This window comes from Exophiala spinifera, assembly GCF_000836115.1.
Source record: "Exophiala spinifera strain CBS 89968 unplaced genomic scaffold supercont1.1, whole genome shotgun sequence".
Lineage (NCBI taxonomy): Eukaryota > Fungi > Ascomycota > Eurotiomycetes > Chaetothyriales > Herpotrichiellaceae > Exophiala > Exophiala spinifera.
The window spans coordinates 3,821,414-3,837,802 of NW_015622513.1; the positions used below are offsets into that span (position 1 = coordinate 3,821,414).

General features: G+C 50.5%; 8 protein-coding genes across 8 annotated transcripts; 2 read left to right on the forward strand and 6 right to left on the reverse strand.

Moving 5' to 3' along the window:
* Positions 1-633: 633 nt before the first annotated feature.
* Positions 634-1,588, reverse strand: PV08_01392 (pyrroline-5-carboxylate reductase; the record flags this gene model as incomplete). The annotated part of the gene is made up of 2 exons (XM_016375754.1): positions 634-941; positions 1,036-1,588. The coding sequence occupies 2 exons, from the start codon at positions 1,586-1,588 to the stop codon at positions 634-636; spliced, it is 861 nt and encodes a 286-aa protein (XP_016241030.1).
* A 1,405-nt stretch (positions 1,589-2,993) lies between these two features.
* On the forward strand, positions 2,994-3,377 carry PV08_01393 (uncharacterized protein; the record flags this gene model as incomplete). Its single annotated transcript, XM_016375755.1, has 1 exon — positions 2,994-3,377. One exon carries the CDS (start codon positions 2,994-2,996, stop codon positions 3,375-3,377), a length of 384 nt encoding a protein of 127 aa, XP_016241031.1.
* A 542-nt stretch (positions 3,378-3,919) lies between these two features.
* PV08_01394 (uncharacterized protein) lies at positions 3,920-6,676 on the reverse strand (the record flags this gene model as incomplete). The annotated part of the gene is made up of 1 exon (XM_016375756.1): positions 3,920-6,676. The coding sequence occupies one exon, from the start codon at positions 6,674-6,676 to the stop codon at positions 3,920-3,922; it is 2,757 nt and encodes a 918-aa protein (XP_016241032.1).
* Positions 6,677-7,149: 473 nt separating this feature from the next.
* Positions 7,150-8,366, reverse strand: PV08_01395 (uncharacterized protein; the record flags this gene model as incomplete). Its single annotated transcript, XM_016375757.1, has 2 exons — positions 7,150-8,246; positions 8,297-8,366. The coding sequence occupies 2 exons, from the start codon at positions 8,364-8,366 to the stop codon at positions 7,150-7,152; spliced, it is 1,167 nt and encodes a 388-aa protein (XP_016241033.1).
* A 935-nt stretch (positions 8,367-9,301) lies between these two features.
* On the reverse strand, positions 9,302-11,000 carry PV08_01396 (uncharacterized protein; the record flags this gene model as incomplete). Its single annotated transcript, XM_016375758.1, has 8 exons — positions 9,302-9,455; positions 9,520-9,763; positions 9,821-9,945; positions 9,996-10,065; positions 10,118-10,252; positions 10,372-10,470; positions 10,524-10,926; positions 10,977-11,000. 8 exons carry the CDS (start codon positions 10,998-11,000, stop codon positions 9,302-9,304), a joined length of 1,254 nt encoding a protein of 417 aa, XP_016241034.1.
* A 1,042-nt stretch (positions 11,001-12,042) lies between these two features.
* Positions 12,043-12,812, forward strand: PV08_01397 (uncharacterized protein; the record flags this gene model as incomplete). The annotated part of the gene is made up of 2 exons (XM_016375759.1): positions 12,043-12,138; positions 12,186-12,812. 2 exons carry the CDS (start codon positions 12,043-12,045, stop codon positions 12,810-12,812), a joined length of 723 nt encoding a protein of 240 aa, XP_016241035.1.
* Positions 12,813-12,843: 31 nt separating this feature from the next.
* PV08_01398 (uncharacterized protein) lies at positions 12,844-13,938 on the reverse strand (the record flags this gene model as incomplete). Its single annotated transcript, XM_016375760.1, has 1 exon — positions 12,844-13,938. One exon carries the CDS (start codon positions 13,936-13,938, stop codon positions 12,844-12,846), a length of 1,095 nt encoding a protein of 364 aa, XP_016241036.1.
* A 377-nt stretch (positions 13,939-14,315) lies between these two features.
* On the reverse strand, positions 14,316-16,217 carry PV08_01399 (uncharacterized protein; the record flags this gene model as incomplete). The annotated part of the gene is made up of 1 exon (XM_016375761.1): positions 14,316-16,217. One exon carries the CDS (start codon positions 16,215-16,217, stop codon positions 14,316-14,318), a length of 1,902 nt encoding a protein of 633 aa, XP_016241037.1.
* Positions 16,218-16,389: the final 172 nt, after the last annotated feature.

Sequence of the window (16,389 nt, forward strand, 5' to 3'; positions counted from 1 at the left end):
CAACACTTGTACGCGACAACGATTTCGCCTTGCCGAGAGCTCTCTCTTCAGCATCAGGAGACGTCGATACCCCAGTTCCATCAGATTGCAAACGGCTCACCCGCACCTCATAAGCATCTCTATAAGTGCATTTACGGGCACACCAAAAGGTATTGGTCTTCCTTGGTATTAGGTAGAGTATCTAAGGTAAAGCTCCTATCTAGACTTCACTTACTGAGGTTATGCACCCTTATGGGCGTCAAACCTCGTCGGGAAGTGAGGGTGCCCGAGCGGGTAGTAAAACTCGCTTGTGCTCCTGATCAATCTCGTCCCGTACTCATACATATATACATGTGCTGTAGCGCGTGGCAGTCAAAGCTTCATTTGCTCCAGAGCGGAATCCATACCAAATCAACCCGTGATCCGGAGTCCTGTACAGGCAGATTGCAATTGCGCGGCCAAAGACAGAATTGGTGGCTTGTGGCGTGTCGACTTCAGGGTCTTCGATAATGAAATCGGTCCATACTCCATACAGCCAGGTGCCTCGGCGTGGTTCAAGCAATCAATTGTAATCTCAAGTTTCATTCACCGTCATGTCTGTGACGGTGACTGTGATGCCGGGTGAGCACAAGGGAAGCACGCGTTCTGGTGATCTTAAGAGGACGCCCCTAACGTCCTTCCCATCTCCTCGCCTCGACTCGTTGCTGCTTTGACGGCCTTGTCTACGATCTCCGCGAATCCAGACGCGTCGAAGCTCTTCAAAGCTGCATCGGTGGTCCCGTTCGGGCTCGTCACGTTCTTTCGCAGTTGGGCTGGGTCATCGGAAGACTCGACCAACATCTTGCCGGCACCGAAACAAGTCTGCTTGGCCAGCCGCGTCGCTTGTTCCGTCGAAAGTCCCAGTCCAGTGGCGCTGGTGATTAGGTGTTCTACCAGGGCGAAGAAGTACGCTGGTCCGGAACCTGAGAGCACACGGCGGATGTGAGTATAAGAAAGGAACGAGCAAAAAAGACCCCACGCGTGCGAGAACAACACATTGCAACACACAAAACGTACCAGAAAGTCCGGTGACGACATCGAGAAGCTCCTCTTTGTCCACCCATTCAACCGCCTTGCTCACGCTGCCCAGTAGCGCAGTGGTGAGGTCCCTTTCGGCCTCGGACACATCGGGACTCGCAAACAGGCCCGAGGCACCCTCGCCCACCAAAGCCGGGGTGTTCGGCATGACGCGCACAGTATGTGGCGTGCGGCCGTCGCCCAGCTTCAACCACTGCTGCAGACTGTCCAGCGTGATACCCGCGGCGATGGAAATGAGCAGCGGAGTCTGGCTCTTCTGCGTCCATGCACTGCCGAGCTCTCGACAGACTTCCTTGGCGACCTGCGGCTTGACGGCCAGAATGACGATGTCGGCATCCTGCGTGGCTTCGACGTTGGAAGCGGTCGTGTGTACTCCGAGCTTCTTCATCTTGTCCCGATTGACGTCCCATGGCTCGGACACGAAGATGGATTCCTTGGGGATGTCCCTGGCGAGCAGCCCTCCTATTATGGCGGCCGCCATGTTTCCACCGCCGATAAAGGCTACTTTTGAGCCTTGCAGTGGAGAAGCCATGATGGGCGGTAGATGTAGTTTGGTTTTGGCAACGGGCCTACGAAGAACTAGGAGCCGGGATAGTCGCAGTGACCAGAACAACCACAGAAGGTTGATGAACTGTCGGTTGTTGTGGAAGAGATAAAAAAAGTATCTCCCTACGTTACCTGTACATAGAGGTACGTCAGGCTAAGCAATGTGCCTTCCGTCCTTGGCAACTCTCCCGAGGCCACCACGTGACCACTTTTGTTCTTCTTTTGCTCGAGAACACAAAAAGTGGCATTCAGCCACGATGCGGCCAATTTAACCAAGTGAGAACTTTACTGATGATTATCCGTATATTTAACCCCTATTCCTTATTGCTTACTTCCATTGCTTACTACTGTATATGTATTCGTCTCTGTCCCAGCGTGTCGTCATCGATGCAAAAATGCTCTGGCTCTATTGGTATCATCGGTGCCCGTCAGTATCGGTTCGATTTCACAGGACGTGGTTTTCGAGCCACATCGCTGTTCTTGTCTGGGTATCGCAAACAAAAGTTCTCGAGAAACACGTGGTTTTTACCGTTCCCTTGATTCAGTGATTTCAAAACGTTAATCCTTGCCCGCCCCGGAACAAGCTCATCCATATTTAGAGCTTCATGCAGGGGGAAAGAAAGGATATGCAGCCACCCGTCGCTGGTGTCTCGCAGCCAGATCTTTTACCTGGCCATGTACAACGTACGGAGTCCGGAGGATGATGTTGTACTTCCAATTACGGAGAACCAGCCCGTAGGGAGGTTATAAGTATGTGAGGCTGCTGTTTCTGCGTTCTTGAGGTTCATCCAACAATCTACGAGAACTCAACCCTTCATCACTGCCGGGCTTACTTAAAATTCAACCGACAAACGGACTGTGTGTTGAACATTATCAAGGCGAGCGTAGTCGAAAGTCATCTAACATATTCGATACACGGTACACCACAAACAACCACCACCAGATACAAAACAACTATCAACGCAACCTACCTGCGACAATGGCACCGGCAGCTATTCTATGCGGAAGAGATCTGTCTCATACTCAACACTTGGTTGAGCACCTTGCTCCTAAAGTCGAAGGTGAGATTTATTCATGACTAAACACACTGGACACGATGTCAAATGAGCCACGATGAATGAACAAGGCCACTCTTTCTCTCTCTCTCTCAAACTCACTTACACACACACACACACACACACACACACACACACACACAGATATACACTTATACAAACACTCACTCCTCTCACCGATGATCCATCTCAACATCTCCCGATGATCCATCTCAACATCTCACGAATATTCGCCACCCTCTCTTGAGCTCTCGTCTCTTCCCCAATCACAAGGCACACACCACCACCACCGCCACCGCCACCCCGTGCATCATCGTCTCTTATTCTGATTTCGCAATGTCTAATCCTCAAACAGTCGTCCACGTCTGCTCAACCACCGAGTCCGCCCTCTCAGAGATCCCTGGTCTCCTCAGAGGCGAAAAAGTCATGGCGTCAAGCGGCCAGGGGACCAACGCCACGGCACAGACACCTTTCCGCGCCGACATCTCTCTCGTCATCGTCGGGGCCTTCTCACCACCCGACGCGCAGGCGATAACAAACGCCGTCACGGCGACGACGACACCCGCCTCGGTCGCCGTCTTCGTCGCCGACACCACCAAAAAGTCACCCGGCCAACAGGGTCCGCCGACCATTGAAATGATCCAGGCCAGGATTCTCGAGAGCATCAACGCGGCCGAGAAGAGCGACGGGACATTTGGACCTGGAGTGTATAGATTCTAGCCATCTACCTACCCTGACAATGTTCCAGCTCGTTTACGCATCTCCTACCCAGAGGGTCATCGTGTCAGAGCATGGCAGTCATCATCATTGATGGAAAAAAATCACCATGCAGGGCATTCAATGCATGCCTTTCAGCGTCGCTACTCCCTACTCATACCTGTGATCTCTGTGACCCGCTCTGCACTCAGACATCTGTAGGGACTCAATAACATTATATTTCTACACCGAAAAAGTTGATATATTTCCGTCAAAAAGCCCAGGTCGCTGATATATATATTTTTTTCACGGTCTCTCGACCTTGGGTGACATGTATAACAAATTCGGCCCAACTCACGCTTCTCCTACACCACGCAGAATCTTCATGGTCTCATTCCAATGCACGGGCCTGGGGATCGGACTATCATTGACACTGCCAATTCATGGCCCTCGACTAAGTCGCTCCTGCATCATACCCAACAGTATGCCGGGTACCGTTTCTTGCGTGGCGCGAATCGTTAGGCGGAACATCTGTCATTCTAGTTAGCACACCATGTCCTCCTCGATCATAACCTCAGCAAACATACCTTCTGCTGTTGGTTCGGTTCCAATCGTAACAAACATCCCGTCTTACCCTTCTCAAGCTGCAGAACTGCACAGCCCACGATGTTCTTCGGATTTGGATCGACATTGTCCAGAATTCTCCATCGGAACCCCAACACAGTCTCGCGAGTGAATTTATCACTCATCTCAGTTGCTGGGGTCCGAAGACCAAATGTACTCTGCGCTTCCAATGCTCCTCCACCAATCTGTCGCCATCGCTTGAAAAAGTCCTCGGCAGAAAGCTCCGAGGGATCCATAAATCGGTGAGCCAGAATGGGCAATTTGAGTGTGTATCCTTGCAGTGCTCCCGCAAGATAAGATATCCGGATCGTGGGTGATTCCGAAAACGGCGCAATGGATGTACATACTATAGTCTGTTGCACTTGGGAGTCCGCGCCCACATTGGAGTCAGGTAAGCTCTTTGTGTCGATCTTCAATGCTGGTGCAGATTTGTTGTCCAGCGTCGTTGTAAAAGACCCTATGGCGAAGGATGCTTTGTTGGTGTAGTACAGCTTGATCACTCCCAGGTGGCCACGGTATTCAGCTCGCATACCAACCTGAATTTGCGGATCTTCATATAGAACGCCTTCATTAGCGAAATACATCTGTTCGTAGCCAATCTCCCAATCAGGGGAGAGATGAGCAGCATCGGCTAGATTCGTGACTGGAGCGTCACCTGCATGTCCGTTCATGTCGAGGCCTTCGAGGTCTTTCGAAGCGGTGCCTGTTCCGTTCGTAACATTTTTCGGCGCCGTGCCGTTGGTGTTGGATTTTGCTCCTCCATTCACGATAGTAGTAAATGTTCGCTTGAGCCCAGTCTGTTGGGCTAGTAACACCTCCTGCTTATCAGCATTGGCATCCTTTCCACCCACAAGCCACGTCCTCCGCTCACTTATTCCGACACTCTTTTTGTGCAGCCGTTGAAGCAATATTGATGCTCTTTCAGAAAACGGCGGCATTTCATCACAGATTGTCCTCAACAGATCGTCAGTGGGCATCGTTGCAATCGCCAGATATTCGCACGCCCTTTGCTGTAATTCCGAGTCTGGAGAATGGCTGTAAAACTGGAACATCTGAAGCAGCTGTGGCTTGATCTCGGGAAAGAGGTTGACAAATTTGACAAATGTCGAGAGTAGTAGCGCCCTCGTCGCATCAGGAGCTGAAATCATCTTGGTCTGAAGAACCATCAGTTGCTCAATCGGGCTGCATCCTTTGTTATCTGCAATCAAGTGTCCGAACTCCCCAAGGATGTATCCGCCAATCTTGACCAGAGTGTCGTGTGCGTTGTCTGTTCGCAGATACTCGAAAATGTGTTGTGCTGCGTAAGGCTGTAGCTCCTCGTTGTTGGTGACTATTTGCACCACTCTCTGCCACACCTCGTCGCTGACGTGATCACCCGCCATTGCCAATAGCCGTAGCGATATATCAATGTACCATTGAGCATCGGTGGCATATTTTTCCGTCAGAATAGCAATCTTCAACGTCATTTCCTCCCGGAGAGAATAGTCTGCAGACTGCAGGTACTTTAGAAGTTCGTTCACGATAGGTTGTGCATTTGTAGTGTCGCACATGCTGTAGAGTAAATCCAGTCCCTTCCTCCGCACGCTGATATCACGATCTCGCAGCGATCCGATAATGATGCTTTGGTGCCTCTTGATGGGATCCAAAGTGTCAGATCTCGCAGCGAAATGGGTCATGGCATCCAAACCCAGATAGCGCACATTTGTCTCTCGTGACTGGATAAAGCGGCCCAGCTTGGAGGAAATCTGCATCATCAATTGATGTTCCGTATCTAGGTGAATGAGGAGGTTGATAGCTTCGAAGAGAACCGCATTTTGCGCGTTGTTCTGCTGGACATTCTTCGGGGTCTCTGTGGCTGCTGCCAACACAGCTTGCAGTGATTCTCGAATAATGTCTCGAACGTGGGAGTCTTCTGAAGGAGAATAGTACTGCAGCAGCTTCAAAAACTTCACTTGAATCCACGGGCACGGCACCTTGTAATAAAGATAATCTGGCGATATGTCGCCGTCAACGACAATCTTCCGCAACCTTTGAGCAGCCTTGATATAACTTCCCTTGTATGCTTCTGGGTGATCCTGAATCAGCGCCATGACCAGGGAAGTTACAGACAGCACTACCCCCATGTCCGGGTCGTCCATCAAAGATATTATTCTCTCTGCCCATTCCGCTTGAAGAATGCCTGGATATTTCCGGTAGAGCCGAAGCAGGGTCAATGCAGCCTTCTTCTTCACGAAGGACTTGGAGGTTGGCGAAATCAAGAGGCGGTGGACATCCGCAGACAGGGCTTCTCCCATTTCTCTTCCTCCGACATTAGCAACGGCGTGCAATGCCAGACAATTATTGAGTTCATTGTGATCGAGCAAATCTTTCCGTATGCTATTGACCACCAGATGCAACAATTCGTGCTGCTCGTGTAGGAAGAGAGTGACTGCTAGGTAGCCGATCTGCTTCTCCGAGTACTTGGTAGCGGAGATGAGGTTGACGGCTTCGAGGTGTCCGAAGTCGACATTGTACCCTTGGATGTAGATGTAAAGCAGCTTACAGACATATTTCTTCTTCTGGTATCCATCCAATTTCTCACTCTTGAATTTCTGTCTTATATTGGCCAACTCCTTGTTGATGCGCTTTTCCTCGAGTTCTCGGGCTCTAGCATTTCGGAGGTCGGCTATGAACTGGACAAGGCCACGCATGGACGACATCTTGAGCGAGGATGCGAACGGTTCATCTGCACGCGAGGCACGACGTATCCGAAAAGGTCGGTGGGAGGCTGAGGAGGTCCGTTAGGACGGTGGTCACTGACGCATTCTCCGGAAGGGTTTGGAGCCCATCACCGTCGGATCTAAAGGAAGGGAAGGCCACGCTGAGAGGACATGGAGCTGATGACGGCTGGAGGATCTCGTATCGATTGGGGCCACGGACAGGATGGATTGTTGGTGGGCAGTTGCAAGTTGCAGTTGGCCTTCTCCCTAAACACGCTCACGGCCAAACTGCATCCCTGTCACTACCGGCCACCTCGGATATAAGTTTTCCAGCTCCGAGGCCAGCACAGCACGTGTCCTATACCTAACGTGGTACATATAGGTAGGGTACAGATACTCCGTCCCTAGGTAGCTGATAGAGATCACAACGTGAGCAATCTGTTCCTTGCCTTAATCAGATGGTCTCGCTTCCACTACGACACCTTCACCTGCATTGCTATAATTTCATCCAGCAACGACACCGTCTCCGCAGGATTCGCAATCCAGGCACAGCAGCAAGCACTACGTGCTTTGAAATCATTTCCCCCTCCGCTCAAGAATTGATCGCCTACGTGCAGTGTCCGAGAGGGCAAGATGCCTCCGAACCATTTCTGGCATGCCTGGACCCCCAATGATTTGTCCCCAATGTCACAAAAGACATCAGCTCCACCATTGAACACCGTGAATGGAATGCTAGCATGCGCAGCTGGCTCGCCAGTACCCGATGCAGTCATTGTAGACTCGACTACTTGCTGCACTACCAGGACAGTTTCCTCCAGTTGTTCTCGAGTGAGCTTTTGAGACTGGTCTGCGGCGTAGATCCCGACCGCCTTCTCCTTCCGGAGAACTTTGGCTTGCAAATGTAGCGTTCGAATACACGAATGGAAAGCGGCTTCTGCTACGTCCAACAGGGACTGTATGGCTGACTCAGACCAATTTTTCATGGCGTCAATCACCCATTCTCGTCGATGTACGTATCGTAGACAATGCTCTGCCTGCTCGTCGAAGACCAAGAGAAAATTTGATTCTCCACCCATGATGATGAGGTTAGACTTCTGCCTAGGTGTAAGTGTGGTAGACTCTTTGACAGCCATCAGCAGCCCCGATAGACGGTCGAAGTAGCGTTCTGGTTGTGTGTATCCTGCTGCCGTAACGATGCCGATTCGGACATCGTGAGCGAGAAAATGGAGCAGCCGATAAATGACGGGGTTAGCTTCTGGTGAGTGAAGAGATGCACCATCCTCATACAGCGTGACATCACCATCGAACGTCAGCAACTCCAAGCCAGTTGATATCTTCACATAGAGTGAGCGGTATAGCTTTGGCCGCATCATAGTCATGATTTGCGCCGTGTTGAGGATGAGCCTGATATCATTGAATGAGGGAGCAACGAATCGCCGCGAAGATATCGCTCGTATCGAGTCCTGGTGATAGAATGCGTCTTCGAGTGCGAGTGGTGTGAAGAAAGGTGAAATGGTTGGTACCAACATACTGAGCTTCGACTTGGTACTCGGCGAAGCCTGATGGTTGACTAGACCTGGTCAGCACCATGTAGTAACCGGCATGCAGTACAAGCCTTACTTTCGTCAACAATCAGATCCTCGACATCTCGAAAGATCTCCGCGTATCTCTGACGTGCTGACCTCGCCATGGTGTCGAGGCTTTGGGTTTTGGCGTCATCATAGTCGACGGCAGGCTGTGTACTGAGCACAAATGGGACAGCTAGGAGACCCTTGTAAAGATGTTAGCCATGGGCAAACAACACGAGTTCCTCCTCTGAGGCTCGCGTTGGCCGAGAAGGTCGAGCCTCACCTTGATCCATTCGATCTATTCAATGTTAGTCTCGGTCAACGCAGATTCCGGAAGTGGTCGCTTACGAACTGATCTCGACGGTGAGTCTGATACGGGCAATGTGTCAGCAGTGCAAGATTAAAGTGCACATCCTGTTATGTGACTCGCCTTCAAAGCATCTGCCGTTCAATTAGCAAGGGATGGACGATGAGGGCGGTCAATCACATGCACTCAACACGATACCTGGTGGTCATTTTGCAAGTTACGACGTCGCAGCCAACTCTTAAAAAGGTCAGTGACAGAATAACAAATGGAAGATTGTCTACAAAGCTCGACGATGGAGATAGCTGCCACGTAGCGCTCACCAGAGTGTAGCACAACGCGAGGAGCATCTCAAAGGCGGTTGTTACGTATGCGGAATTTCCCATCGCCGCTTTTGAAGCCACGCAGCCTCGACGCCAAGAACAGTTTACACTCTCTTCCCTCCTCGTACACTCGGAGAGAGACAGTTGCTCAGAAAGCCTGCTCTTATAGGAAAATTGTGTGCGGAATGTCCAGTAGAGAACACCCCTGGTGAACTACTTCGTGAGAGACGCCAACAACTTGCCAGAACCAAAAGCCGGCCTAACCAACGGCACGAATACCAATGCTTGAAGCGCCGCCACGAATTCCACTCGGAAGGGAACTCTGCGACAGAAGAATGGGTTCCGCCGCACTGTCTTGCTGCTGGGGCCGGTCCCCTATCTGACGATGGGCTAAGTATACTGTGCTTTGTCCTTTGAAAGACCACACTCTTCATATCTCCTTGGAGCCCACGATATCAACAGGCTTCCCTGTAGCTGGAATCTGACTGACGGACTCTTCGTCCTTCGCTTCTATGACGACATCAGAGCCATCATTGACGACGATACTGAATGGGAACGCCAGACACAGCAAGTAGTACGTGATTCTAATATCATGGACAAGTCAGCGTTTCGCTGGTCTGGGAAATGGTCAAAGATGGTTCAACTTACGCTGCGATGATCAATCCCTCAAGCCAACCCATGGTGAAAAACTCCACAATGCCTCTGCCCATCTTGATGTTCGGGTTAATATTGTGGATCAGGCCTGGCAGCAGAGGAATCACTCCAGTCAGCCACGCCGAGAGCGCTCGAAGGTTACACCCCTTCCAGTACCAGTACAGTCCCTCTGCTCGATACAGATGTAGCATATTGTACGGCTTCGACTTTCTTATGAAAAAGTAATCACAGAGGATAACTGGATAGGTGGTAAGCGAACAGTCAGGTCTCAGACTTGCACCAATGAGGTACTCACTCCCAACCAATGGCCCAAGAAATATCGAATATCCACCCACAAAGTTGAAGAAACGAGACGCGCGGGCTTGTATGACCCAAGGATTCATGGCGAATCCTAGAATGGCGCAAAGGACTTGTCCTCGTCTATATCCTTGATTAGCACCCATCGTATCAATGTGGGTCATGACATATACCGAACGTTCATGTACCGGGGAAAGATGCCCATGATGTCGTGTGCGAATGGAATGCTGTTTCCGGTCACATCTGGATCAGTGTCAGCACCAAAAGAATCCGGGAATGCAAACATGGTTCTGACTTGTTGCGATAGTCGCAAAGGCAAACAGGAAGCCCGCAAAGAACTTTGCTGTTCTATTGTTCCAGAGCAGGATGATTGTCAGAGGATTCCAGAGGACCTCGCCGTATACCACTTGTGCGGTTGCTGCCATTATTGCTTAAGGTCGACGTTAGCAATAGTTAGCTATCGCATGCGAGGATCAAGCATCTCACCTCCCAGTAACTCGACTGTCCAATGATTAGCTCTGGCATGTCCATCGAGCATTCATGACTTACTCATCGTGATACAAATCGGCAACGCGAACGCTTGTGCGATCGCTGCGCTCCGTGGATTCTTTGCATATCGAGTGATGTCTGCCATATTGACTGCAAAGGCTGTGGTTCTATTGTTAATCGATGATCACGAATCCGTGATGGACGCCACTCACTCGCATTACCCCCTATGGTAGCCAAGATGGTTGAACAAAAGACGTAACCGACGGACCAACCACTCGTGATCTTGGTTGGAATGGAAAACAGTGGTCCCACACCGTGACCTGCCGTCAAGGCCCATGTGAAGAGGGCGACATAGAAGAATGGCATGATGGCGATCTTGACGGCGAACACCCAACGTAGCGAAGACATGGGCACGAAGAGCATCGGGAACGAGGCCAGCCAGAACAAAGCAAAGCATAGCAGGTCAGGAGCTGAGATATCCGCGCTCGCTGGGAGACTGTTGAGATGCCAGTGGGCAAAAGACGGCCAGATGGCTTCGAGCATGCACCGAACAGCATTGCCACCGAGCGTTGCTTGCACGCCGTATAGGATAACACAGAAGATGCCGCGGATAATCTGTCAAAATTCAGAACACAGTTCGAGAGGCAGAGTGCGTTAAGACCTACCATTGCCCAATATGCACCGATCATGCCATAGGATCTGTATCATGTTCAGCGACCATCGATATCAAAACACTCTTCCACCCACGCTCGAGCAATGACCGGAAATGGAACCGAGTACTGTTTGGGGGATCAGTTGTGCCGTCAATATAGCGAGTTGACGAGCATACCTTGCTTCCTAGCCAGCCGACAATGCACACAGGTCCAGTGACAAGGAGATTTCCTATCAAGCAGGCCACCATGGCCAATCCTGGATTCAAGCCCATCACCACTGCACTGGAAGGGACCTGCATCTGGGCAGGGTTGAATCCTTCCGCGATCCAGAAACCTCCAACACTGAATAAATCTCGTCAGCTGTGTCTTAGGGGGAGTGGGAGAGTCAGGGCAGGCGTACTGCCACCATTCCCATGTCTTCTTCTCTTGGGGCACGGGATCCAAGTCCTTGTTGCTCCACCTGGCTGATTCTCCTTCTGCCGTGAAGGATCCAGGTTGCGGGTGTAGCACGAGGTGCTTGGTATGGAACTCTCGAAGTCTTTCCATATCTCCGGGGCTCCGGTGAGGCTGTCAAGAGAAGTGTTACGTCAAACGGTGCGCGACGGTTGAGATCGTAGCAGACCAAGGGTTGCAGGATTTGAATGAACTTTGACACTGGCCTTCTCTGAGCCCATTGAGTTACTCATGCACAACTCTCGCCACGAGGAGGCAGGATGATGCCCCATTCATATATGCATGTTGCAAGCATTATACAACTCATGTCGAGATCGATATGCATCACGAGAGATTCTACCAGGCACATATGGCTGAAAGTGCAGCAAAGACTGATATGCCCGGGTAGAGTCGAGACCGGCCTTATCATCAGGGCCCGCGGGCCAGCCGATAGAGACCAAACTTATTAATGGTAATCGAATCTGAGCACCCGCACGGTTCGGCTGTTGATTCGCTGTGAGGCTACGACGAACGTACCCGTTCTGCGTGAAAGGTGACACGGCCGCTTAGTTATTGTAGATTAGCCATCTTCAGGTCCTCGTCCGATCCTGGTCAGATTGTCCGTCATTATTCCAGAGCGGACAGCATGTCAATCAAGAGACTGTTGGTCATCAACCCGAATGCATCGCCCGCAATAACTGAACTTGTGAAGTCAGGCACTGACAGTCACTTGGGCCCGAACGTATGTCATTGTTTGACCAAGTGGCAACCGGTACTGAACCCATGTAGATTATTCCAACCTACTGGACTTGCCCTGAGGGCCCGGCAGTCCTGACGAGCCAAGCTGATATCGATAAAAGTACCAAACTATGTCTCCGAGAATTGAAGCCGATGATTGAAGATTATGATGCTTTCTTACTGGCCTGCTATGCCGATCATCCATTCAGCGCTGCTTTGAAAGTCGAGGTGGGTTCCAAACCTGTTGTAGGGGTTTTTGAAGCAAGTGTCAACGCGGCATTGGAGATTCTGCAGCCTCCCAAGCGGTTTGTGATCATGACAACGGGAAAGGCATATGAAAAGCAATTGAGTGACGGCGTGAAACGGCTCCTGGGAGAATCAAAAGTCCAGTCATATTTCGCCGGAGCTGTCTCAACAGGCATTTCACCACCCGATACCATGCCTGAAATCTCAGAAACAGCAAGACAGAAGGTACGAGAAGGAGTGAAAAGGTTGATGAGCAACGATGAGATTGAGGCAATCTGCATGGGAGGAGTGATTCTATATGGGATGGAAGATTTTGTCATGCAATCGTGTCAAGCAGAACTGGGAGCCGACACCGCCCGAAAGATAGTGATCATTGATCAATTGGAAGCTGGTGTCGCTATGCTCAAACACGAATTGAAAATTGACATATGATAGATGAAGGTTCGCGAATTCTTCAGATTATCTAGATTCTTGCGGAAATGGTGCCATCGCCATTCTGGTGCTCCCCGTCAGAAACAGCACTGTCCTGCTCGATAACTTTCGTATAAGGGAAGTTTGTATGCCAGTGTGAAGCAATCTCTTTACGAGTGGTGATCCAAACATGAGTATGTTGTTCAACGTATTTCACAAAAGACTCAACCGCCGCAAATCGGCCTGGCTTGCCACTGATTCTGCAATGAAGACCGACGGTCATCATCTTTGGTCGACCTTCGAGACCCTCGGCATAGAGAACATCAAAAGAATTCTTGAGGTATTCCAGAAAAGCGCCCGAAGAGCCCCAAGTTCCAGGGGCGATTTGATACTTGAGGTCATTGTTGTCATAGCTATACGGAAGCATAAGCATGCCTTTTGGCTGAGCGACATGTTCCTCGGCGGGTACGTCGACCCAGTAAGGCAGATCATCTGCAAAGCAGTCGGCTTCGTAGAGTAGGGGTGCTCCGAATTCCTCGTGCACTTCGTGTATCAAAGCTTTCGTGTGTGACGAACAGCGCCCAATGAACCAGCCAACAGGGTATGCTCCGGTGGTTGATTTTAAAGATTGCATTTGACGGTACATGTACGTCTTCTCTTCCTCTGGATCCATGTTGTGGTAAGGGATCCAGCGATAACCGTGACTCGCAATCTCATGGCCACCTTCCACAAAGGCGCGGGCAAGGGGAAGATTCTTTTCAAGTGCTTGGCCGACAGCATAGATCGTAGTTTGAATATTATGTTTTTCAAACATGTTTAATAGGCGCCATACACCAACACGTGAGCCATAGTCGTAGTCGCTTTCGATTTTGGGGTCTCGGGAACCAATACGTGCTGCAACGTGGGTCTGTTCCCAGAGAACGCTCTCGGTTTGGCCGTCACCATTCAGTAGAGACCTTTCAGCACCTTCCTCATAGTTGATGACGAACGAAACGGCAATTTTCGCCCCGTTTGGCCACTGAGGATCGATCGACGACCTTCCATATCCCACAAGATCCCTCTTGAAATCGTACTTGGTCCCCTGTAAAGGGTCCGTGTTTGGAGCATCAAGGCTAACAGCCACATGGTCGACACGTTGTAAAGCCATTCTTCAGAATTTCAGTTATGATCAATGAGAACACTCAATGGCCCAAAATTATGAAGCGTTGTTGTGTCAATTGTAAGATGATGGGAGAGATGCAACTGACTAGTTCACACGTGACCATCCTTGATATGGCGGGCCGGGCACATCAAAGTGCCCGCGGGCATTCTCCATACTCTGTGATAACAACAGGTCCTGCTTTGATTCGTGCGTAACATTTCCGCAGTAAATGAGTATTCTCATATGCTGTAGTACAATGATTCTTTGCGTTTCAAGCATCACGCCATGCCTGATTGATCGTGACCATCACTTCCCGGGGCAGACCTGGGATAAGACATCGGGCTTGAAGAGTCCATCTAAACGAGTTGAGCGTTCAGAGCCAGTCAAGAATGCAATTCGAAGTCCTCGAAGTTGTAAAACCAGTTTTGATCTGCACTCATATCAATCCCTGGTGACAAAAAGTCATTGACGTCAGTCTGGCTCGCTCTCCCTTCACTGGGACTCTGTGTCGCTCCCGACCCTCTTTTTGGTTGTTCCTGTTCATGAGATCGACTTATAGTATCTCTAAAACCAAATTGTTTTGCTCCGGTGCTCTGTCGAGGACGAAATCGGGCCAGTAGACCTGCGTTTGTTCGCAAAAGGTCAATTGCCGTCTTCGTAAAGTCAGCACTGGAGCTGTTGATGTTGAGAAGCCAGCGAAACTCGGCAATCAGAGAAAAAATGTCTTTGGACTCAATAGTGTCTGTACTGGTGGCCAGTAATACAAGTGAAAACGTGCCTATGATAGCCAAAGAGGGCCCTGACGCAAAATGCCAGAAGCCTTGCATGTGTTCGGGTTTAAGGCGTTTCAGAAAGTCGATGACAGACCGCAATCTCATAACTGCTGCACCACGAGTGATTTGGCGAAGGTCGGGCTCAAGAGGCCGCCTGACGTCTGATTCGATAATAGCCCGGTGCAAGGTCACCTCTGCAGCAAGGTATGCCAAATACAACTGTCCCGTAGCAGACAGCTTGCGTGGTTGAGTAGTACCTAAATCTAGAACCGAAGGCAATCCTGTATACCAAGATTTCAGTTGTAGTTGGAGCGGCTTGACTGCTTGCAACAAGTCTACCGTGGTTGGATAGTTCATCGCAGCCTGCACTGTAAACAATGCGTCGATGATATTGGAGAGGATCTGCGTTAGCGACGACATGTGCATAAAGATCAGGATGCCTCGTTCAACTTCCGAGCTGCCTTGCTCTGCATGATCTTCGTCGACGTTCTCCGGAAAGTCGTCGAGCACAAGTGGAGGGACTTCCCAATTGTCCGCTTTGATGTGCGATGGGCGGCCATGAACGAGTGCTCCCCATTTGTCTTGGATGAACAAAGCCCACGCAACACGTTTACGGACTCCTTTCTCCCACTCTGGAATTTGCCAATCGGAACAGTCACGGTGTAGCCCAACCTCTTCAGCAGTAGCAACAAGCTGAGCGGTTAAGCGCCAAGAGTCATGACCAGGTCGTTGGAGGAACAAGAGACCGGCCTGAATGTCGGAAACTTTGGCAGCCCTGTCGAACGCCATCAGAGATGAAACAAGCTTCTCAAGCTCAGTAATATCTGGCTTGGCCAAATCAGCCAGGTCGATGCTGTAAGACCACCAGTTCAAGGCAAGCATGTAGACAGCAGCTAAGCATGCAGGTGTTAGTTCTCGGTATGAGCGACTATGCTTTTCAAGGAATACATCTTTATGAAGGATCGGGAAGCTAGGGTGGACAATCCGAAAGTACAAATCCACTAGAGCAGGGCCATGGGGCGAAATTACTGCTTCGATCTTGTCCAGAAGGTCGAGCTGCTCTGCTATGATATCGTCCTTGTCAGGAAGGATGACAAAATAGCCGTTCTCACCAACGCGGCGTATATCCAAGCTAGACTGAGACGCCCGGTAGCTGTCATGCTGCTGAACTCTTGTAAGATCAAGTAGGACTCGGCTAGGGAAAGAGGTTGACCCTATGTAGCAGTTCGTGCGGAAATGTTGATGGCCAAGGGTGTGCTTCAGCAGGGATGCACCTGGCAGTCTCGAATAATCCTGGGGCGATTCTCTCAGAGCATCTGGAGACACCGAAACCGCTTCGGCCTCATCAGTGACCTGATTGGATTGCTTCCTCTTTTTCTTAGGAGGTGCTTCAATGAAAGTACAGCGCCGTCCCTGGCATAGGGCGCAAGAATCTCCCGGTGCCGGAATACATTTTTGCTTCACCCTGCGGCAATAATCGCAAGGCCTTTCTGGCCGAGTCAGAGAAGTCATATGTCCGCATCGTCGTATGGAAGGCTGCCTATGCCAGTCTCGAGTCTGGTCGCGTTGGAGCAAAGATAAGAACCTTGCCGTCTTGATATTCGCGATGCTGATGCAGTCAACATTACTTGGCATCACGTGCGCCCCCTCGACCTAGTCTCCAGCACGCCACGGTGAGCCTATC